The sequence below is a fragment of the Anomalospiza imberbis genome, chromosome 1 (genome assembly GCF_031753505.1).
Source record: "Anomalospiza imberbis isolate Cuckoo-Finch-1a 21T00152 chromosome 1, ASM3175350v1, whole genome shotgun sequence".
NCBI classification, from domain to species: domain Eukaryota; kingdom Metazoa; phylum Chordata; class Aves; order Passeriformes; family Viduidae; genus Anomalospiza; species Anomalospiza imberbis.
This window is the reverse complement of record NC_089681.1, coordinates 75,284,850-75,308,851: the sequence shown is the minus strand read 5'-3', so window position 1 is coordinate 75,308,851 and position 24,002 is coordinate 75,284,850. Positions and strand designations below refer to the sequence as shown.

The 24,002-nt window shown below is 40.2% G+C and overlaps 1 protein-coding gene across 1 annotated transcript in view; it reads left to right on the top strand.

The window, feature by feature from the left end:
* The window catches only part of MYO10 (myosin X), a 163,634-nt gene that overhangs the window by 78,457 nt on the left and 61,175 nt on the right, over positions 1-24,002 (top strand). The window contains exons 4-9 of the mRNA XM_068197079.1: positions 12,471-12,658; positions 19,559-19,693; positions 20,698-20,822; positions 21,743-21,756; positions 21,883-21,967; positions 22,616-22,719. Coding sequence (XP_068053180.1) covers positions 12,471-12,658; positions 19,559-19,693; positions 20,698-20,822; positions 21,743-21,756; positions 21,883-21,967; positions 22,616-22,719 — 651 coding nt within the window. The remainder of the gene's footprint in view (positions 1-12,470; positions 12,659-19,558; positions 19,694-20,697; positions 20,823-21,742; positions 21,757-21,882; positions 21,968-22,615; positions 22,720-24,002) is intronic.

Below are 24,002 nucleotides of genomic sequence, written 5' to 3'. Positions count from 1 at the left end.
GGGGAAAAAGTGACCTCCAGGTTGTCCAACAGTTGGGTGTGGTGTCCAGGAAGGGTGAGGGACAACACAACCTATTTTTGCTCACTCTCAAATTAGGACTGCAGCTCGCCTGCCAATAATTATAACCATCTGTTATGTTTGCGTGCATATGTATGAAAAGTTCTGTACCAGCCACGTCGACATGTAGTGCTGTACCAGCCACATCCACATCAGAGGGAGGATGATGGTAATTAGGAGCTCAGTTTTTATGGCTAGCTTCCCTTCTCTCTTCAGCTGAAGCAACAAGCATTGAATAACTTGGGTGAAAAAGCAACATTTATCCGATTTTTGAAAAAGGTGTTAAACTGGAAAAGTTGTCTCTTCCCTGACAAGGTTGTTGCACAGCTCCTAGCCACTTCATTGTACAGAATGCTCAGTCCTATCTGTTCTTAAACGGGATTTTCAGTTATTTATGCATTGATTTTTAAATCTATTAGTGATTATTTACTTAAGCAGCATGTTCAGTTGTAGTTTGTTAAGCTTGTAGTAATTAGATAATTTATCTCCCTCGAAGTCATGAGGGCTCCCAGAGGCAACTAGCTGATGTTTGTGCAGTATTAATCAATAATCACCACAGGGTTTTTTTCAAATTCTGTTTGCAGACACAGACACTTTAGTATCTAGGTCAGTTGCTGTCTGTGACTTGTTTTTCTGGGTTTTTGAATTATTTGGTTTTTTTCCAAGTACAGTAAAACTCCTTTTGGATCCAGTGCAGTTGCTCTGTACTGTGATGGTCAGCAGGAAGTGAATACTGCTTCATGTTACAGTGAGAAAATAGTGGGGCACACTAAAGTCATGTTTGATGTAATGCAGACAGACATAATTCAGACACTTCGATAGCACTCCTGCTCAGATGTCCTCTAACATGGACACAAGTCATAGGTGAAGGCAAAGGAACAAAGGAAGATCAGAAGAAGCTACTAGAATCATAGAATCACTGAGATTGGAAAGGACCTCCATTGTCTTCAAGGCCAACCTTTGACTGAATGCCACCATAAATACCACTAAACCATGGCCATAAAGTTTTTACTAATAAAGACAAAACCTCATGACTGGTTTCTTAAAGGGAAAATGTTGGACACACTCCTTGTGGAAACTGAACCTAAAAAGAATCTATGTCATGGACCCCTACAATGTCCTGGACAGCTCAACAGCCTTGGTCTTTGACCTGTCGTGTGCCTTGTTATAAATAATTGTGGGCCATAGACTAAAAAATCCCCAGACAATGGTACCCAGGAAACTGTGTCATTAATTAGTACCATAAGACATGTATATAAATACAGTACATGTCCCTAGAACAATTACACTAGCCCCTAGAGCTACATTTATCCTGGTCTTGTCTGCAATCCAGCTGTGGTTACATAGTTCCTCTCCAGAGGCATCTACTGCTGCAGAGCAGTCCCAGGTAACCGGTTTGCAGGATCTGCTCTGTGGTCACTGGGGAAGCTGCTGTTTATTTAGTTGCTCTGCTTTTACAGTAAAGAAATCTTAAAAGTGTGCTTATGAATCACAGTGTTTTTCACGCCTTCCTGTGCTACTGAGAAGATGGGGAAAATTCTTGCCACCAGCTCTTTCCACAGAAGTGTGGAAGCGGAGAATGCTGTTGCTAAGAATGCATGACAAATGTCTATACATTGCTGCTTACCTCCATAATTAGAATGTTATGCTTGCACACATCAGATAATGTTTTCAAAATGCGGTTCAAAGCAAGTTCCCGTCTCCAAGCATTAATTACAGCTTCCATTTCACATCTGTTACTAGAGAGCAACAGACAAAGATCTATAAAAACACAGCAGGGTTTTAATTGGAAATCTAGTGAAATTTATTACTGGTGATTGTTATTTCTAAAGGCTGGTCAGTTATATATATCAAAAATTGCCTACCACAGGCAAATTATCATTGTTTTTTATTTGTGTTTTTTCAAATATGTGTTAATGGAGAAACATAGCTGTAATGATATGAGAAGTAAACAAATGCCATCAGTTGGTTAACCAACCTTTCTTCTGACTTCCTCCATTCTGCATGACTTGTGGAACTGCTAATAGTTATAATAACAACAACAATAAAGAGTGTTTGTCTGAACTTTGTCCTCACAAAGTCCTCAACTGAAAATACCGGGGATTTTAAAGGTGCCTATTTTCAGATTGAAGGATTATTTCAGCCTGAGGTGTTGTGGTCAATGTGATACCTTTAAAAGAAATGCAAGGCGTATGTCGCTGAGTACACTGCCATGTATGCCACAGCTACACAAACACTTTGCAGGGTGTGCAGTGGCTACATGTGTGCAGCGCCTACACCAACACATAAATTTATATTACGGTTTGCAGCGCATTAGGTGGTGTTGGTAACCTGCTGGGTGTACACACGTCAGTAAGGATCTTACCTGCTACCATCCGTGGGCTGCTTTAGTGAGGTGGAGAGGGTGAAGAGGTCAAAGATTTATTAAAACATGAAAGCTTGCTCTTTCTATTCTGCTCTGTACCAGTGTTTTTTTTCTCCGTTGGCTGGTTGTGGAATAAATAATAGATGGACTGGCAGCAGGGTCAGTTTCTGTTGACTTTCACAAGTTTTCCATTTGTAATACAAAAGCTCTAAGCTATCTTTGATGGTAACTTCATATAGAAAACTGCAAAGTAGAAATCTGTCATCATGTGCAGATTTTGTCATTGGTGTTGGTATATATTGCTAATGTCTTCCCAGATTTGAAGGCTAGTATTCATTTATTGCGTGTCACTGCTAACTGTATGAGCCAAGAACAGAAAGCAGACCAACATGCAGAATCAAAAGAAAAATTATAAGTCATTTGCACAATGCCAACAGCAGCTTAGTGCTGTTCAGTGCTTTTGCAAATGGTGCTGAATGCTTCTGCACGTGCCATTTCCTCACTTGGAGGTAAGCTTTGGCTCCTTGCTGTAATGTCTGTTGTTCCTAGTCCAGCAAAATCATTGAAAGGAGGGCAGGAATTTGAGCTCCAAAACTTAGGGCACTTACCTATCACCAGCACATTTTATACGAGTTAGGCTTTTACTGTAAAGTGAGCTGTGCAAAATTTCCTGCCTGTGCTGCATCACCCAACTGTCTTATACGCATATTCCAGCAGTTTAATACTAGAAAGGCTGCAAACAACCCATTTAAGTTGGGAGTGAATTAATTTTTATAGCTATTGTTTATCTGTGTAAATGTATTCTTGATTCATAGCCAGCCTGTTATTTTTATTTGAAAAGAGGTGGTCCCTTTCTCACAGGCAGTCTCAGTTTTTTCCCTTTGATGTTTGTCAGTCTCTCCTTTTAAAAGCAAACGGAATCCAAAAGTTCCATTTAGCAGATTTTTGACAGTTAATTCCATTTCAGTCATGATTTCTCGACTGACGGCTATTTGGCTGCAGTTCAGTGCCATCCAGCTAACTACCTGGCATAGAGATAGATTTCAGTTATACTGGCTTTTGATTTCTCTTTTCATGCTCTGTTAAAGAGTAATTCTTGCTCTTCCTGCTTTCCTCCTAAAAAAGCCCTTTCTATAGAAGAGGTCCTCAAATATTAAAGAGCCACGGAAGTTATGGAAATCTGGATATCAGTATGTAAAATACTTTCAGGAAGAATTAAACTTATCTGTGAAGCTTTATATAAAAATATTTCACCAGTGTTCTAGAGACACTGCTCTTTGGTTCATTGATTTACCGGCATTTTGGTTTTCCTTTGTGTGTATTTTCTCTGAAAAGCCCCTTCATCTCTCCAGTATGAATGTATAGGAAGGAAGAAGACCATTTTTTTATTTTCCTTGCTGGAGGGTAAATTAGACCTTCAGACAGTTTTGAAAGGCTCATTTGAGCATTGTGCAATAACAGAACAGGAGGAAGAACTAGTTTGTGCCACAGGCCATTTGAAATGAAGTGATAAGCCATGGGGTCTCTGTTTTTTGTGAGGCCTTTTTTGATATGAGCTAGAGCTTGCCTGGTTAAAACTGTGCTCCCAGATTGCTACAGTCTCATGTGGAAACTTATTTTCACATGCTGTATTGCAACCCATGAAAATAACAAAAATCAATGTCTTGTTCTAATCAGTTGTGTTTGTGTTCAGGAGGTCACCACCTCTATCTGCTTAGCAATGGTGAAGAGAGAAATTCTTCAGTAATAGTTTATATGAAAACTGTACAAAAGATCATTATTCTGACTCAGTACATAGGACTGCTGCATGGTAGAGATTGCATTGTATTAGTCAGCAAAAAAGTACAGTAAAAACAAGGAGACTGGGTGCTTTTTATACAGGAGAAAAACTGCCAGAAACCTATGAATATCTTAAAGAAGGAAAAATGTCTGTCTGACATCTGTATTATTATCTGCTGGTTTGGTTTTTCCTTTGGGCTGTAACAGTGCTCTGTTATCAACCTTTCTTTAAATAGGTTTCATGCTTCCTAACTGGATTGCTTTTTGTGTGGATTCAGGATAACACTTGTAGTGTTTCCTTGAGTAATCCCCATCAATGGAACAACCTGTCCAATAGGAGAAAATGAAGAGAAAAAGAAGATGAGATTAAGCTGTGAGCTTATCTCTTAACCAGGTGAAGAGGTCTTCACCATCTCTGAGCCTTCTGTGGAAGCAGAAAGGTGTCTCTGCCTCCATGCAGTTTTGTGTATTTACATTGGCAACTAAGGTGACCAAATCCCAGTCTTTTACCCTTATGAAACAGACCTAGACAGTTTCATTTAACTTCCTAGGACAAGGACTTAATAAATGTGCAAGACTGAAGCTGTAGGGAGTGGAAGTGTAGAAGTGTAGTATTCACTCAGTGTAGAAGTTAAGGTAGCTGGGTTACAAAGTACAACTTTTTTCTTGAAGAGATAGCTCAGCCTTTGCCCTCAGAAGGGTTTGGGAACAGGAGGGTGTTGCTTAATACTGTTGGACCAAGGGAAGCTTAAGGTCACATTAGATGGATTGAAGGGTCAACATAACAGACAAGGCTGCATCTAAGAAGGTGTCCTGTTGCCCAACAGTTGACTGTGATCATGTGAAATCACGTTTTAAAATAGTCCAAAACTATTCCAAAATGTTCTAGTCAACTGTGCTGGTGGAATCAAGCATACAGCCTGGCTTTGAAAAGGCCTTGGTCTGTTATTCCTTGGATCCTTTCTGTGCTCCACAGAAGGAGAAAAGGCCAGCAGGGAGGTGGCTGGTAGAAGAGGCTGCTGCAGTTTCCATCAGGAACTGAAGGACACAGTGTGAAAGTACAGCTGAGCAGTGTGAGAAGACACTTTTCAAAAACAGTGACAGGGAGAACATGTAGAAGGTGGGTCTTGGCTGTAGGTAGCTGATTTTTCTAATGACATTCCCTGTCATGTTCTGGTTCCCTTCTAAAGGTCCTCTCCTATGGGTGCTGTTTTATTTGTAGTGTGGCCTGTGTATTTACAAGCAGCTCATTTTGCAATCAATCCTACAGCTGACCTTAAGAAGAAAAAAAGGACAGTTTAGGGGTCATAATGTTGAGTGCAATGGCAAGGAACACAGGTACAGAGAAAAGCAAAGCTGACATAAATTTGGGCGGTTGTAAGTCCACCGTGAGTCACCAGACATGGTGAGAACTGCCAGAGCCCAAGCATGTAAAGATGATTATAGAGTATGCCATTTCCATCTTAGAAATGGCTTGATTGGTTGAAAACATTTAAAACATGTAGTTTTAAAAAACATTAAATTGTAGTTTAGTACTTCACTTTGATTATGTACTTCACTTCTAAGAAGCTTTGCTTCAGACATGAGACAACTGGATTCTGTCCCACTGAAATTAGCATGGGACTAGCTGAAAGACAGGGTGTACTTACCACAGTGAGGATAAATTGAGGTCCTACCATGAATGAGGGCATTAATTACTATCCTCTTTATGGCATGCCATTGCCCCTTCTTCTGCCTCCCCTAAAAAGCATACCAAAATGTGGCCCAGCCATCTTTCTCCTTTTTCTGAAAAGCCCCTACCAAATGTAGTAGACATTTGGTTGTCTTTGCCACAGAATAAACTCAAAACTGATTACCATAATCCTTTCACCTGAGAGAACTCTGAACCACAAAGGCCACAGCTGCAGTGTGGAGCAAACTCTTCTGTTCCCAGGTTTTTCATCCTGATACCCTAAAATTTGGTGTTGAAAACGTAATGAAGTGTGATGGCTATTTTGTGGTCTTTTAAAAGTTGCCTGCCACTGCATGTTCTGTGAAAACACTGGTTTTGTTATTTGGTAATGTTCCTGTAGCTGTGATGATTTAAAGGTATGTGAGATGCAGAGGTTGTGTAGAATAGTGATAAAAATCTTTTCCCATGCCTTTTATAAAAGTAACATAGAAGTAGCTTTGAGGTGAGCCTGCAGTTTAATTTGAAGTTTCCCATATATTAAGGATAAGCCCAGAAAGTAGTATTTGTGGAATAAATTGGCAGGTTGATACCAATACCCCATTAAAAAAAAAAACCAAAAAAAAAAAAAAAAAAAAAAAAAAAAAAAAAAAAACCAAAAAACAAAAAACAACTTTTACTTTTCAGACACAAAATCATTTATTTCCTTAAGAGACTCCAGGAAATTCAGAAGTTGTTCAAAAATGCTCCAGAAACATATTTTTGAGACATCAGTAAGCGTGCTTTTCTTTCTGTAATAACAGAATTTTCATGCTTTATAGAAGAAAGGCTTGAAAGTGCTCTTAAGAGAGTAGAACAAAGTCCCGTTTCTTGATGTTATTATATATATCTGTAACAAAACATCTTAATTTCTGTATTTGATCTATTCCAGCATCTCTAGTTCCAAGCTGTGAAGAATATTTTGATTTTTGGTGGTAGTGAAGAAATACAATGATAGAAAGAAATAGAGTAATGTAGTCTTCTTATGCCTGTTTTAATAATGCAAGCAGTTTTAGTTTCTGTTGAGATTGTTGATCAAAGATTTAGTGCAGGAGCAGCACATAATGTGCTTCAACAGAGACCTCCAGTCTGTTTCTGCCTTCTCTCTCCCACTCTCCCTGTAGCATGAGATATGGAAAGCCTAAGTGTATGTCCTTTCCTGCTTCCCCTTTTTATTTATTTATTTGTGAAAGCAGGAAGACTGGGATGTCTCAGATGCTAGAGGTCTGTGAAGTACAGAGGGACACCTAGATGTATAGAGTGAAAGGTCATGAGAAAAGCAGTGTAGAATAAATTCAATGATCTTACATGGGAAAAGCGAGCTTGGGTAGGACACAGATATCATGAAGGATCCTTAGAAACAGAAAAGTTATTGTGAAGAAGTTTTGACATAAAAGGGAAGAAGTGCAAGGTGTATGGTTGCTGGATATGGAACAAACCTGAAAGGATATACCCCAAAATTCTAAAAAGCATCTGTGAAGGGGATAACATGAAAAGCAGAATGTCTCTGGTGTATTCGGTATGTTTGGTTTATAGGAATAATGAACATTAGGGCAATTTTCTTTTTCATTATAGAGAATCTGAAAAAAAAAATTGGGGGGAAAATTTCTTACTATACTTTTTTGTCTTTTAATCTGAAAGCCTTTTCTACATGGAAAAGTAAGACATTTCAAACTGTATTTTGTTCCTACATTGCAAGCTTTTTTCTTGCAATTCTAAGTGTAAAATACACTAACGTGTATTTAGATCAATAAAACCTTGTATGTAATTTAGATTTGTTTGACATCAAACTAAAATAAATTGAATGTGTCTTTATTAAAAATCCCCAGCCTCTCATGTTCGACAGGACTACTCTGACTATATTAAGTTTTGCTAGAGTATTTCTGTGGGTATCAGCAGTCTTGGTCAGCTCTTGTTAAAGAACAAATTGTTTTTCAGTGTTTGAAGAGCTGTGGGATGATTTCAAGACAGAGGCTCAAACCCAACTGCTATCAGAAGACAACAAACAAAACAAAAGCATTCAAAGAACTGATAAAAATCACTTCCTTTCTAATGTACATCTTTAATTTTGTCTTGCCTTACTCAATGTCTAGCTGGGAAGATAGGATTGGAACTTCTAATGTTGAAAATCCTTGTAGAGGATCAGCAAACAATCTTGTTTTTCCTTTTTGCTGAAAGAAGGAGCAGGAGTGTCTGTGGTTTGTGAGTGAAAGTGTTTTAGGAGATGAATTAACAATGTAAAGTTCTAGTAAAAGTTTGAAAGTGCAAAAGGAACCCAACCTTTAATACAGTAATCAAAGTGCTGCATTGGGATTCAGGCTGAGTAACTCAACTTTCATTTATTCTTTGGTTTAAATAGATATATTAGCCCTGATCCGATAACAAGTTGTTGCTGGTTTAGTCTGTACCAAAGTAGTTCAAGAGTTTGTGTGTGGTTCTGTGTGAAGCCTTGAGTCTGTCGTGTATCAGGGAATAGTAAACTGCCCTGTTCATTGCCATGGATTTAAGAGGTTAGGCTTCTAACAGGAGTTCTCACAATATATCACTGAAAAAACTCTCAAACTATTTCAACTGTACATCTTCAGAACTCTCCTGTCTGCTTGCTAGTGCTCTGGCAGCATTTCTCCCATTCATAATTGCTTTGGAATGCTTTCATTAAAATAAGCAATTACTGACTTCCAGGATCAGATTAGAAACAGCAAAGAACAAAAAAAAAAAATAGATTACTGTCTTACAAGCAAAGTGGAAGTGTCATTCTTATGTGAAAATACCTTTTCTGAAATTTCACCTGCTTTGTGATGTTGGCATAATATATAATTTAGAGATCCTGCTTCTTGTTGCTAACCAATTTAATTTGCTGTATGCTGATATTTGGTACAGAAATAGTGCTCAGGAGACAACTCACGTCCACTGAACAGTCCTGCATTTTTTGTGTATTTTTACACCAGTTTAACCTGCTGCTAAGATGCTTGCATTTGTCAAACCAGAAGGTCTGCGCTGCAAGAAAGGGATTGTGTGGTGTGGCTGCTCAGGGTCTCCAGGGGAGGGCAAGTGGACTAGCCTACAAGAAAGATTGAGAGGGACTTTTTACAGGGGCATGTAATGACAGGACAAGGGGGAATGGTTTCAAAATGAAAGAGAGAATGTTAGATATTAGGAAGAAATTCTTCACTGTGAGACTGGGGACACTGGAACTGTTTGCCTCGAGAAGCTGTGGATGCCCCATCTCTGGAAGTGTTAAAGGCTACATTGGATGGGGCATTGAGCAATCTCTTCTAGTGGAAGGTGTCCCTGCCCATGACAGGGGTGTTGGAACTACATGATCTTGTCTCTCCTTCCAGCCCAGGGCATTCTGTGATTCTATAAAACTGGGAGATGGTAGCATTCTTAATGGGAGTCCATGTATCCTTCCCTCCTCCCCCAGGTCCCTAACTCTGGGGCTCTTAGATGTGCCAGTCTAGGATCTACTGCTTATAAAATACTGCTACTAGTAAGACCTTCTGATAGGTACTGGATGGGATAAGTAGTAAGCCTGGAAGTGATGTAGGAAATGATTCTTGCAGCAGCAGATCTTGCTGCAGTGGAGTATCCCAGAGGCAGTTTACAAAGACTTCTGGAAGATTTGTCTTTTAATGTGACCTGTTAAAATAATTGGAACAGTTTTTAATAACAGTGCTGCTTCAGCCCATTGATACTTTGCTGAACTACCTTGGGTGAAGGCAGAACTTTTGCTTGGGCCAGCTAACTCCTTAGTCCATGCAGACTAAGCTGGTGGTGGTTACCCCTGGGTCAGACTGTGACACCTGGTAGGTGATAAATGTGATACATTGCATCTGTGAAGAATATATTTTTTTCATGATCTTGCCTTGGGATGAGGAAGTTGTTTTTTGAAGTCCTGAGTTTGTTATGTCACGTGCCATTATAATTTGGTGGCAGTTTGTGCATGCATTTAACTTGTCCTGTAAAGTGGTAGTACATACTTAAAGCACCAGAAGATTGGAACCACAAAGCTGCACCTTTGTCAGCAGAGACAGTGATTCTTCACGTTTTTGCTGAAAGAAAAAGATAGAGAGAAGGGATTTTTAAAATAGTGACATGTCCTAAGCATTACTCAATTAGGTGATTTTTTTTCACCAGCATGATTTGTGCTGTCCACCAGGTTTCTTTTATTGCCGTAATACACCGCCCATTTCTCTATTATACCTTATTCAATTACAAGGCAATGAAGCCAGCTCACTTTATTTAATAAACTTTTATAATTCACAGTAATGACTAATATTCTGGAAGTCTTTCTGTCACTTTAAAAAAAATGTGCTTAAGTCGTGTGGAAGACTGCCCCATTTTAGATGAGTGTATGCAGAATGGACTGCTGTCACCTCTTCTGATATTCACTGTTTTGAAGAGAAGCAAGAAAAGTCACAATGTGTAGCCCGTGGTGACGCAGTTTTGCCAGTGCTTTATCATGGAAGTATTGTTTTGTCAGTTATTTACTCTTGCAGAAGTCATAGAGTGATTATTTACTTATGAAGCTAGATGATAACATGTTTCATGGGGATTTTTTTATTTACATCTTTGCCAAGGCATCTGTTGTGATGATGTGCCTCAAGTTACTCTTTTCCAAAGACTTCAGCCAGACTTTAATAAGAGAAAGAGGAAGATCTGTAGCAGTCTCTTTTATTGATCATACTTGCACTGCAGTCATGTAATTAAAAAAAGAAGCCTCTTAAAATTTTTCCCTGTGCAATCTGTGCTGAAATATGTATCAAACAGAGGAAGTTTGTTTTCAGAGCCTTCCTTGTTACTTATTACTTATTTAAGAATCTAAGAGGGGATGATCCCAGGAAATTAAGCTGTTGTCTCAGTGCTGTAATTGCCCTGTGATACGATCTCATCTAAATGGTATCTCTCCTCTAGATTAAATGATATCTCTCCTCAGAAATCTTCTGAGGTGTTGCACAGCACGGGAGGATGGGGGATGGTGTTGTAAAACACACAGATTGAAAATTCACCACTCTGTAAAAGGTGCTAGAGTTACAGTGAGGAGGGATATTCCCCTTACTGCTAATAAAATTGTCATGATTTCAAGGACACTGCTGCAGTTCCCTTAGCAAAAGCTCAAAGCTGCAATTTGTGTCGGGCCTGATGGAGGGTGAACAGGTGGATAATGGGGACTGTAACAGCAGGGTAACAGTGAGAAAGGAGAGCTGATACACAGTGATAATTGCATGTTAATTAAGGAGAAAAAGAGGGAGGCAGGTAGATGTGGGCTGTAAATGCTGCAAAAGAGACTGATAGAGGGGAAAGGAAAGTATGGGGGAACTGATGGTCCCTTTGTCTTAGTGAATGCCCTGTGGTGGCTTGGAGAAGGAGGCTGCAGGGGGAGCACATGGAGCTGCCTTTTGGTGGTTTGCAAGATACTACTTCCCTTATCCATCTGTCTCTGGTTAGGGGGCTGTGGAGAGGAAGAGCCCCAGTCCTGCTGTCAGCTTCACAGCTGGTTCCTGTCAGCGATGAGAGGGTTGACTGCTGGTGAGGCACCTGTCTGTACATGGGGGCTGCGTTACAGGGCTGGAGGCTGCCCAGCCTGGCTCTTCACCAGTCCAGAGCAGGGCTGTCGAAGCCAGGTATCAGCTTTCTGCCTGTAACTGCAGAAAGGGCGTTTAACAAAACAAAACTGGTACCGCAGAAGTAACACTGCACATGCCACACAGTGTATCAATTAATTTCACATGGCCCAGAAAGTCTCTAGATAGCATGCTTAATGTTATCTCCTACCTCACTTAATGGGATTTTATTAGAAAAATTTATTGAAGTGGATAGAGGATGAGGGAGAAATTGAACAGCATTGTGAACAGACTGTTGCAAATGATCAGGTTACCGCAGCCTAATAAGTTAAGGCAATGGGAATGGGCATAAGCTGCTACCTGGGTGGTTTTGACTGATGTGCTCTCTAATTGCAGTGGGATAGAAATTAATGACTTGCCAGCTTCTGTTCTGCATCCAACTAATATTAAAAATGTTGTGGAAACCCAGTGGTTCTGGAGCATCTGCCGCTTCACATGCTTTTCTTAGAGCCTGCTATTCTAAATATAATGGTCCTAGTGCCTACCATAATGCCTGATACTTCTGTTTTAAAAGTGAGTAGCAGAGAAGGACTTAGATACTCCACATGGAAATACAGACTTTACCACCATTAGTTTGGGCTCAGTCAGGTTTTTAATAAGTTCGGCAAGTCCCTAAGGACACATGAGAAGCAGCTGTAGGCCAGTGCTGATAGGCATTACCATGCAGTTGTAAGCAGCATTAAGGCAGGGACTTGTACAGTCAGTAAGCTCAGTGTAATAGGTGGGGTAAGCCTGAGAACATGACAGAGGTGGGAACAACTTTAGCCCTTTTGTTGCTTTTCTTGAAAGAAAGAAATCAGGGGAAATTGCTAGCCACCTTTACCCAAAGGATGCTACAGTTTTGCAACGTGTATTTCTTGTATGTCATTAGAGAAGAGTGTTGATCTGTTCCACCACGTGTGTGCTAACAGCTCTGGGGGGTGCTGTGTGCTTGCAGACCTACATTGGTTCAATAGTTGCCTCTGTGAACCCCTACAAGAGCATCCCGGGGCTGTACGACTGCGCCGCTGTGGAGCGATACAGCAAGCACCACATGGGAGAGATCGCGCCTCACATCTTCGCCGTGGCCAACGAGTGCTACCGCTGCCTCTGGAAGCGCCACGACAACCAGTGTATCCTCATCAGGTGAGTGCTGGCTGCTGCTGCTCTGGGTATCCCCGATGGGGAGCCTGGCTGTGGGGCATGTGGGGAGAACTCCAAAAAAAGCAGGCTTTTAAAACAGCACCATTTCAAGAGAGTTCTGAATTTGTTTTGTGTCATTCTGTGCACCTCTAACAAAACATTAACTTTTTTTTACGCATCTTACAATTATACTTAGTGAAAAAAAATCTATTGTATTTTTGTGCATTTTTTGGTCTTCACACATCAAATGTTACCCTAAGTGTTTTCTCACCAGTTTAAACATCTCTGTGCAGCTCAGTATTTTGTCACCACTAGACCCTGATTCCTGTATGGAGAGGAAAAGAAAAAATTAACCTACCAGTTCTTGAGATATGCTGTAAATAAGAATAGCAAAAGAGAAACCCCTCCACATTTCAGCCACTTAATTCTGCCTGATTAATCTTCCTTGCTTAATCTCGTTGTGCTTTAATTTAATGGTGCTTTAATAGCTTTCCATTTGAACCACTGTGTTGCTGGTATTCAGGATCTGGCTGGGGCCGAGGGTGCGTTAGGGAGCAGTTGGCAATTCAATACCTTTTCACTGCTTTCAGCTCCTCCTTCCTTCTGGCTCCAGAAGAGCTGAAAATGCAGCCAGCTCTTTTCCCATTCCTTAGCCTGCCAGCTCAGCTGTGTTGGCTCACACACAGGCAGGGAAACCAAAGTCTGGCCCGCTGGATAGGGAGGAGCAGGTCATTGCAGCATGGATGGCCCTGGCCAAAGGGCTCCGGACAGGGGTGGATGCTCAGGGGGGGTGGGAGACCTTGTGTTTCCCCTCCCTTTCCTCTCTTGCCTTCACAACATCTTTGTGATTAGGCCTACTTGCTGTCACCTTCCTGCACCATGAAGTTACACGTGTAGAGTTCTTCAGGCACAAGTTGGCATGATTTTGGCTTGTCTCCCAACCTCCCCAGGAGTCCTTGTGGTGGCTGTAGGACTGACCGCAGCACGGGGCAGGTGGTTAGACAGAGAGGAGATGAGGCAAAGTGAGAGCAGCACCTTTGGCAATAGGCAGTTTCTACTGACATTTCAGATTGTGGGCCAGGTTGCAAGGCTTCATTATAAGAGGGGGATTTGGTGTATGTATTTCAGCACCCAAGCTGTTGTTAGAAATGTAGATTAGCTGCAACACAGCCAGGCCTGCTTGCAACTTTCTTCAGGCTCTCAGGTCACTGTGCCCACCTGTCCTCACCTCTAGTCAGGTTCTGCTTTGCAGTGATACAAAGCTGAAAAGTGTGTTTTTTCCAGCTTTCTTTAACTGCTTTTCTCCCTCCTATTACTTAATACATAGTTCTGTACATATAAAGATGAGCTCAGGTAAGGGTCCAAGCAAAAATAAAATTCACAGAGATCTTTGTCATGTGACAATACCTAGCTTGGAGTCATGATTTCGTGTTTTATTGCCAGGCAGTTACTTGTGAACAATCTATGTACACAAATTTAGGGACCAAACCAATTTCTGGTGGCCATTGGTATTTTTGCCACTCTGTACTAGTCTCAGTATTTTACCTTTCATTCCAGTTCCTTACAAGCTGCCAAGAGGAAAGGAGGTTATGTCCTAAAATGGACATAAGCAGAAGTCTGTGATGTTCCAGGGTAGTCTTCAGCACTTTCTGCTCTGTAAACCATGTGCTTTGGTACAGATAAGCTATAATATGGAGAAGTTTTGTATTAGGAATCCCTTTTAAAATTGTTTATTGTGGTCATGGTTTGAAACAGTGATTTGTGTAAGTTCTGTGTTTCAGATAAGTGGCACAATACAACTGTATAAGGGTATCTTGTTACTGCAGAAATTGAGGAAACATGCAATTCAAATTAAAAAAAAATGAATGCCAAATGTTCTTTCCTAAAAGAGCATTATCTGCTCTATCTGGGAAGGACTCAGAATAGGATTTTTAAAAATTCCTGCAGGTTTCCATGGCCTTCCTACAGTTTAGGAAAGTCCCTGTTGTCACATGCCTAGTTTAGGGCATAGGAAGTGGAGGTATAAAAGTGTGCTTGACAAATTCAGCATCCTGATAGTTCCTGCATCTTTTACTGGATTAGAATTAGACATTGCAACAAGTCACTGTATTGTCACTGTAACTTTCTTGGTTACTCCTGGCATTTGAAAAAGAAAGTAACCAAGTGGAGCTCTTTAGTGTTTGAACTCAGATAAATATTCTGGTCTTGCAATTAATGTAAGAGATGATGAAGAGGAAAATTCTGTCGCATCTCGAAAACACGGTAGTTGAAATAAGGGAATTATTCACATTCTGATAGACAGTTTAAGCTGTTTCTGACCTTGGGATCTCAGCACTCAGTAGCAAATTGTGACAGCCCACAAAGGAAGGAGCTTGGAATGGTTTCTGATGATCTTCTGGACTTGAAGTGCCCCCTGCTGGCTCCCAGAGTTAGCTCAGCTTTGGTTTGGGGCTCTGTTTTCTTCAGGCTTTGGGTTCAAAAACCTGTGAAAAAGCTTCTAGTGTTTTGGAATATTGGGATATTTTTCTGGCTGGGGTAGGGTGAGAGAGTGAATTGCAGAACACAAATTAGAAAAACTCAGAATATCATTAAAATTTGAGACCATTTTTCCAGTATAACCATCCAGGTCAGACGTGAAAAGGAAGGAAATACAGAAGAGATGATAAATTGAATGACCCAAAGATGCTTATTTATTGGTGTGTGTAACAGACATTAATTCATGATAATGCTGCGTAAAAATGTCAACATTTAGCAGCCTAAAATATCAACAAAACAGCACACTGAAGAAGCTGTACACAACTGGTGTATTAGAATATATACGTAGTTGTGAAATGGTGTTTTAACACTCCCAGGCTAAAAAAATAGAGTTTTTCTGTAGACAAAAACATCTGCATCAATGAATTCTCAGTTTCATGTTGGTCTGAACCATTACTGCAGGGTCCATTTTCATTTAAAACAAGGATGGGAAAAGCCTACCATGTTAAAACGTCTTCTGATTTTTCAGCTGTGTGCCTCAGGAACCTGAAGAAAGTCCATCTAATTTGAACAATAGCCAAACAGCTTGTCCTGGTGTAGGAAAGGGGCTGACCTCCACCATGATAAGCTGAAGTTCACAGGTTGAGACCAAGTCCAAACCTCCACACCTTTATTACAAGAACAGAAAAATATCTTTAGGTTTGTTTTGGTTTGTGGTTTTTTTTTTGCTGCTCTGTTTAAGGTGATCTAGTCTGTGCAGAAGCAAACACATGCTCTTCTCTCAGATAAAATTGCAATTGATCCACGTCAGAGCACTCCCAAAGAAGTGTAAAGGGAGCCACAACCATTGCTCTCTGTGACATTCAAGTCAGTGCCAAAAATGGGAAATCACTGTCTGATACCAATTTGTTCTCTCTGTTATTATTATCTCATGGCCTGAAACTTTTTGTTACTGTTTTTCAGCTTGAAAATCAATATGAATCATATCTTTTATATGGGACCCAGACCTATGATGGGTGTGATGTCCTTGTCAGACTGATGAACCAAAGTTCAGATGTGAATTTGATGAAGTATATTTGCTGAAGGGGCCTGTTTTATCTGTATGTATCTGTCTTGGGGTTTTAAACACAGCAGACTGTAAGGCCCCAAAAACCTCACTTGACAAGGCTCTTAGAAGGATTTTTGGTTGTTCATGTACTCAGATGCATGGGAGAAGTACTGAGAAGATATTCTCAAGGGGTCAAAACAACAAAAAACTTTACTGTCAACTTTAGAAAATCAGAGAACTTTTGCAAAGGTTTAGAGCAGCATTCCATCAGCATGAAACAATTCTGAAAGCATTAACTTCATCCTTTAACTTTGCAAACTCTAAGCTCATCCAATTTTAAGTTACACAAAACTCTGAGAAGAGGGAATTAGAGGGAGAAAGAGAGAAAGGCAGAAAAGATACAGAAAAGAACAAGTATAGCTATTACTCCTGGTTCCAGTGGTGTTCAGTTGACAGAAATTCCAAGAGAAGGTAGGGTCAAGACGTGTTGGCCGCCTGTCTCAGTTCAAGTACCCTTTGGCCTTCCTGGGCCTTTCTTCCATGTGGAGCTTCTGGTCATTTGGCTCTCAGGGGCTGGGTTAGGGGTTCCAGAGGTGCTCGTGGAGCAGTGCCTTTGGTGTGTCAGTGATTTGCAGCCACTGTGGACTGTTCTTCTGTCTCTTAAACAGACAGAACAAGGAAATGATTTAGTATTATGTCCTTCAGAAGGAGGAGTCTCTCTCAGTGACCCCTTTTTATACTGTGGCAGCCATGAGTCCAGGCTGCTGTGCCCTTAGCCCTGCATAGAACAAGTCATGGAGAAAGTCTAAAGATCTAAGTGGGGGCCTTCTGGCCTGCTGTCAGACTTAATATGTTCACAGTCCTGAATGTAGTGATGTGGAACAAGCTGGGCACTTAAACTCATGGGCTGGAAAGGTTACTGGAAATGTTGCACTAAAAAAATTCATCCTTTTACTGACCTTGTAGGCAAAAGCTTTCTAAGGACTCTGAAAGATTGATCCCATGTAACTGTAAAAGTGAATAGAATTGAGTGGTTACTACTAAATGAGAACATTGCGTAAATCCATCCTTTGGACTTTGTGGAACTGAAGGTGGTTCAGAGGAAAATTTTAAAAGTAATCAAAAGTATAACATGGGAAATGGCTAATGGAGACAGGCACCTTCAATTTGGGACACTAATCGTCAAATCATGCACAGCAGAAAGTGCACCAGGGTGAATTGTTGTTTTATCCTTCCACCATGAGAACTGAGAGGTATCAAATGAAGCTAATAGGAAGTGGATCTGAAAAAGCAAGACTATTTCTTTTTAAGGGAGTATGGCTAGAATCTCATAGAATATAAATATATTGAGGGTTACAAGACATGTAAAAACCAGATTTAGATTAGGAAGCCTCTGAACAGTGAATAACTGGAAGCTGGAATAACACACAAGGGAAATAATTGCATGTCTTCCATGGGCATCTCCAAGTGGCAACTGTCAAAATAGGACACTGGGCAGGTTCAAAATCTAACCAGTTCTGAGTCTCTCGTGTTCTAAGAAAAAAACAAGAGCATGTAATTGTGCATAATGCCAGCTGTACCAGGGGGAGGTGCGGGAGATATTTTTCCATCAGCTTTGAATATCTCACTTGTAGAATGGCTCTCAATTACAGTGGGGTGACTTTCAGCTTCCATAGAACTACAGATTCTCCAGATCCGGGGACAGTGGGTGGGGGCAGAGGAAGGATGGTATCAATGAAAGAGGTGATGTCTTCAGTGTCACCCTGTGCCTGCTGTTGAGCTATATGCGTGGCCCAAAGGGAGAGAATTAGGCAGGAATATGTTTGTATCACCTGATGATTTATTGCACTAAACAAGAATAATGCAAGGGTTTGTGAAGGTCTCTCAAAACTACTAGTAAAAATGGGTTTTTTTTATGGTAAGTATTGAATGCAGGAATATTAATTATTTCTTCTTGGGCAGAAGAGATAAGTGAGTGAGCACCTGCAAAGAAAAAGGGAAGGAATACTGAAAAAGCCAGATGTCAAGGGTAAAATTACATAAAAAACATTACAGAATTTGTTTGATGTGGTATAAATATAATGGATGAATCACACTTGCTGGAACATATTGGCAGTTATGAGGATGTCTCATTATGTTTCCTGAATGTCTCTTCCCTAATTTTATTGTTGACATTCATTTGCAGGAAAATGTCATGCTGTATTTATGGGCGGGACCTTTCTTCCTTGCATTTTACTACAAGGCATCATTATACTTTGTTGTAATATAAAATCAGTGGGGTCATTACTCAGCAATGGCACAACAAAAGACTGTCAAATTATCTAGGCTTGCTCCACATGCCCAGTTGTGCTCCATCAAAGTCAAAATTCCCACTTGCTCCATTGGAAAAGGTGAAGTAAGACCAAAATGTACCCTCTTTCTTTGGGAGTAAACTGGAATTAAGTATAGCTTAATTAGGAGCTGGGCCATAGCTTAGGATACAATGCTATTACTTTAGATGAAGAGTGAGCAAACTAGACAAACTTTCCCTACAAGTTAATTTCTTAATGGCTCACTGTGTGTGTTTCGGCTACATAATTGAAGGGAAAGGGTATTGGGGAAATGAGCCAAATCTAAACTTTCCCTTTTTAGAGTGTTGGTTTTGAAGAGAAATTGAGTATATTGCTTTCTGTTTGTATTAGCAGGGTTGCTTATTAATAATTTGGTTTTAAAATGACAATTTAGCGTTATCAAATAGCTTTGTACTCCTGTGGGTGGTGATGAGAGGTTTTATATCTCTGATAGTAATGAGAGGTGGAAATTGCGTATTTTGAACTCACACGAATCTGGTTTGTTTCAACAGGTATATAAAAAGGTTTTTTTAAGAGTATGTAGCTCACTAAGAATTTCAGCATTAATTATATGCCTTTATGTGTTAGAATGTGCACTGGTGTCTCTAACTTCCTCCTCCTCCCAGCAGGGCTCCTTCATTAGCTAGACTGCTGCAATGTATCCCAGACTTTCCCACCCTAATTCTTAGTTTGGTCTTTATCCCTGACCATTGCCATGTCTTTGTTGTGAGTTTGTTTTAACGTGATGGTGGGAAGTGTTGGATAATTGTTTGCATTCAGAGAGCTCTTTGTTGCCTCCTAGGTGTGTGTACATAAGCAGTCAGTGCCTTGAAATGCCGTAGGGGCAGTTATAAAGTTTAAGGACAGCTTGTGTTTTTCCCTGGATGTTATACTCAGGAAGTTTAACAGGTTGTTCTGCCTTCATTTGACCATCATTTCTGATCACCCCAGTCTTCCTGACCTCCAGTAATGTAGAGTTTGGGTAGCTAGCCAGAAGGCTTCTTCGCTGGCCACTGGGACTGTGCAAACCATTTCCTCCTCTTCTTTCAGTGGTGAAAGTGGTGCTGGTAAGACGGAGAGCACTAAGCTGATTCTCAAGTTCTTGTCTGCAATGAGCCAACATTCATTGGAGCTGTCCTCCAGAGAAAAGACCTCCTGTGTGGAGCAAGCTATTCTTGAGAGCAGGTACAGGATCTTTCAGTACATGGGTATTTTTTTCAGAAGACATAAGCCTTGACATTGAAATAAGAGCTTGAAATGCAATCAAATATGTGTGTGTGTTTGCTGAACCGTAAAATGTATACTGGAGAAAGGGAAATACTCCATTAAACAAAATTACCTGGCTGCTCTATAGAATTGTGAGCACGGTGGTATCTCTTAGTGAAGCAAAAATACGCAGAGTTTTGAAATGGATGAAGCTTTAATGGTGGCTTTCATTTTTGTTTGGGGCTGAATTCAGATAATCAGAGTAAGGGAAATGGGTGATGGGACGGGGAAACCTTTGGTTCAGTTTGTGTAGCCTGAGGATATGGTAGAACAAGATACAGCATGGTGAGGATAAAGTGCTCAAGCAGTAAAAGCATGCTGAGGAAAGGGAGGATGAGGAGAACTGATAAGACAGATGAGTAAATGCATCAGATAAATTGGACACAATCTACGCAAGCAAAAAAGAAATCTTGGTGTTGACGTGAAATTACATGGTTCTAAACTATTTAAAAACAAAGGCAATTTGAGATGCTATTACTTTTGTATATCTTGCTTCATCTCTGTTGTACATGCTGTATCTTGATGTAGTTATTTTGTTTAATTTCCCTAGGACGAGGACTCTTTGCATCTATCTAGCAATTTGCATGTGCTGAGATTTCTTATTTCTATCATTTGAGTACTGCAGTGAGAATTGTGGGCATCTTTTGGAGGGATTACAAAAGAAGTAGCAAGCAGCAGTTACTACTCTGAAGCTGCAGAGTAGTTCAGTATGATTTATCTTCCTGTTGCATGAATACTTGCACCTTCTGCTAGGAAACTGAGATGCCCATTGCTAAATGGAGGGTAATGCTAGGATGTAGGCTGCTGCTGAGCAGAGTGTCAGAAGGGAGCTTGTCAGAGTGCTGCTCCTTTCACCAGCCCCATGTGAAGTTGTTGGCATGCTGGTCACATGTTAACACCCCTGTCATTCTCTGTCTTCACAGTCCAATTATGGAAGCTTTTGGCAATGCGAAGACTGTTTACAACAACAACTCAAGTCGCTTTGGGAAGTTTATTCAGCTGAACATCTGTCAGAAAGGAAACATTCAGGGAGGAAGAATTATGGATTGTATCCGTGTTTGGTGATTTGACCCCTGTTTGTGGGAAGCGCCCGTGTACCTCTTTGATGGAGGACTGAGGGAGAACTGGCTTGCCTTTGTCTGTCCTTTCACCCTGTCCTGAAATATACACAGTTAAATTGTAGGTGGGAAGTAAAGTAGGTGGGAAGGGGAAGCAGCAACACCAAATTCACACATGCACTCATGCTTTTGTGGCGGCATGGGGCGTATGAACTCTTGGAGGAGCCGCTCTTCAGCTTGCTGCCGCCAGCGTGACATGGCTCGTGTACATTTCCCATGTAATGAACTAAAACAACCTAAGTCCTCGGGAATAACTTGAGTTGTCAGCCATTTCCCTCGTTACTGTATCCACATATAAGCTGCTTACTCCTCTGGAAAAGTACTTGAAAGAGCAGAGCTGCTCAATTGCTGCAGTGTGAGTCTGAGTGGGTTAAATCCTCAGATTTGTCCTGCATTTGGCAAAATCAGTCTATGAACCAGCTCCACCAGAGCAACAGAGGTTGTGGGGATGAGGAATATTCCAAGGAGATCCTACCTGCTGTTTTAAATATAAACTGCTTTTTCAGTGGGAAAAATTTAATTCTTGAGGTTGTTTCCAAGCTGTAGAGGAAAAAAAAAGGCAAAGGAAAACAGATGTCATTTAAAATACAGAATCTGCCAAGTCCAGTTTTGATGAGATGGAAGAGAAGGTGTTGATTCACTGATATTAGAACTGCTACAACATAATCATTGTTGCTACTTTATTTATCTTGTAGTAGGTGTATTGTATGAAACAGACTTAGCATGTTTTAAGAAAAAATCATGACAGTCTTCCTATTGTTTCAAATGAAAGAAGGGAGATTATAAAAAGCTTCTGCATTAATTGATTTTTACTTTATTCCTTGACTGAAGCTTTTCTTGCTGGCTCCAGATTTATTGGAAAAAGTAAGTTGATGTTTGCTTTTGCTTAGTTAATTGTGTTTGATTATTTTTTTTTTGTCTGAAACTGTGGATAAAAAAATTGTCTTCGAAAATTATAACCTAATTGGAAACTATTTTTTACTTTGACAGAATCGTGTAGTAAGACAAAACCCCGGGGAAAGAAATTATCATATATTCTATGCTCTGCTGGCAGGGATAGAAGAGAGAGAGAAAGGTGAGTGGCAAAGCACAAGTCACACAGCTGTAGTGGTTTTCTGCTAGCAGTCAGCAGTGGTGACAGCAGTGGAGAATTTAACTGCTTAAACCCACTAACCCAAGCTGAGAAATAGGTTATTTATTCAGCTGGGATTCAGTGAGTGTGAATTTGAGCTCAACTTGATAAAGGAGCCTACTTAGCTGAAGAATGTCACTGAGCTGATGGTAGTTTTCCTCCCAGCTTCTGCTGTGGCCTTGGGAAAATTACTTGGGGACAAACATGCCTCACTGTGTTCAAACTGAATATTTTTGCTGGTACTAAATAACTCCACAGCAACAAAGATAAATTCTGGTTGCTCTAATCCTTTCTCATAAAGAGTAAATCCACTGAACAAAAGAAATTACATTTGTATATGTGCAAAATTGCCTAAAGCTGTTTCAGCATCTCCCCGTGGGCCTGCTGTCTTTGCATGCTAAAAAGTAGAGTTAACTCTTTTATGCAGCAAAAGCAAAATAACACCCCATCTGATTTTAATACAAAACCTTGTCTTCTGCATTGTCATAATTTCTGAGCAAATGAATTATGAACTGTTTAAGTCTGACATCGTAACTTGTGGAGTGCTTCTGGTTTTGTATTCTTTTCACTCACCTTGTTTTCTCTCATTAGATGCTTTTTACTTATCTGTACCTGAGAACTACCACTACCTGAACCAGTCTGGATGTATAGCGGATAAGACAATCAGTGACAAAGATTCTTTCAAGGAAGTCATTGTGAGTTGCTTCCTTAGTTCTTTTGCTTTAAAAGTGCTAGAAGTTCAGTTGTGTGGGGCCCATTGACAGAGCCTTTCTGTGCTTTCCTCCATGTGCAGCTCTCTCATTGAGGCATTTATCTTACAGAGATTTATATTTTCTTAAAATGCTTCACTGTCATTTTGAGCATGCCTTTATCTTTCCTCCAGTATTTCATTTTTACTCTGTTGTTTCAAAGTGTGCTGTAATTTAGCAAAATGCTTATGTTTTGAAATTAAAATAATATCTGTTGGGAAGTCAGTAAGACTTTTACATGCTTTTGCCTTTCCCTATATTGTTTTATATTACAAAAATAGATGCATATACAATATATATGTGTGTACATATATATACATACATACATACATATATATATACATATATATATATATATATATATATATATATATATATATATATATATATATCTCACCATTTTTCAATCTGAAAGCTTTGCCGAAATCACATGGCACCTACTGGATGGAGTCTGCAGTGCAGCACACAGGGAGCAAAGCACCTGTGACTCTTTAAGTTGCAGCTAGGAAATCCAGTTGCATGGCGTAACTTAACCAACAGAGTTATGAAAACATAAGCACAGATTAAAAACCCGGGTCCTGATGGAATCTCTCTGAATGGCTTTATGTCTCGCCTCCACAGCAATTAGTTCATATTGACCACACTAATTGGGTATTGTAGCACTAAGGTGATGTGTGTTAGATTTTAAAAATCAGATAAAGCATTTGGTTTTATGCCCTTCACCAAACTATTTTTTGCTTAGCTATGTTAATCTTTTTGTCAAACTGATGAACTAATGTCTCATGGATGCAGCAGATTTTTTCAGTGTAAAAATCCCTCATCTTGTATGGCAGAAGGAAGTGTTAGAAACGTTGGTAATTTACCTATATTGTAGTCACATGCTGAAGTTGATTATCATGGCATTTAATTTGTGCTAATCATCCCAGGCTAGGCAGACTATGAAATCAGTTGGGCAGGTGATGTTTGCCTGCTGCCTGCAGCGTGGGCAGGCTGGGAGCAGGGCTGCCAGGCTGCATTCTCAGAGCAGGAGGTGGGCAGAAACCCCCACAGCTCACCCTCACCTGTCTTTTCCTGTTACAGTTATCTCCCTTGCCTGCTTTTATTGCAGTGTAAGTCTTGGAAATGCTACTGAAGGGAAACTTTTTTATAGGAGACAGGAAGGAACAGCACAGTGCTCAGGGAGATGAACTTGTAGTGCTGCTTCCCTTTTGTTGTGAGAGGTCCTCTTT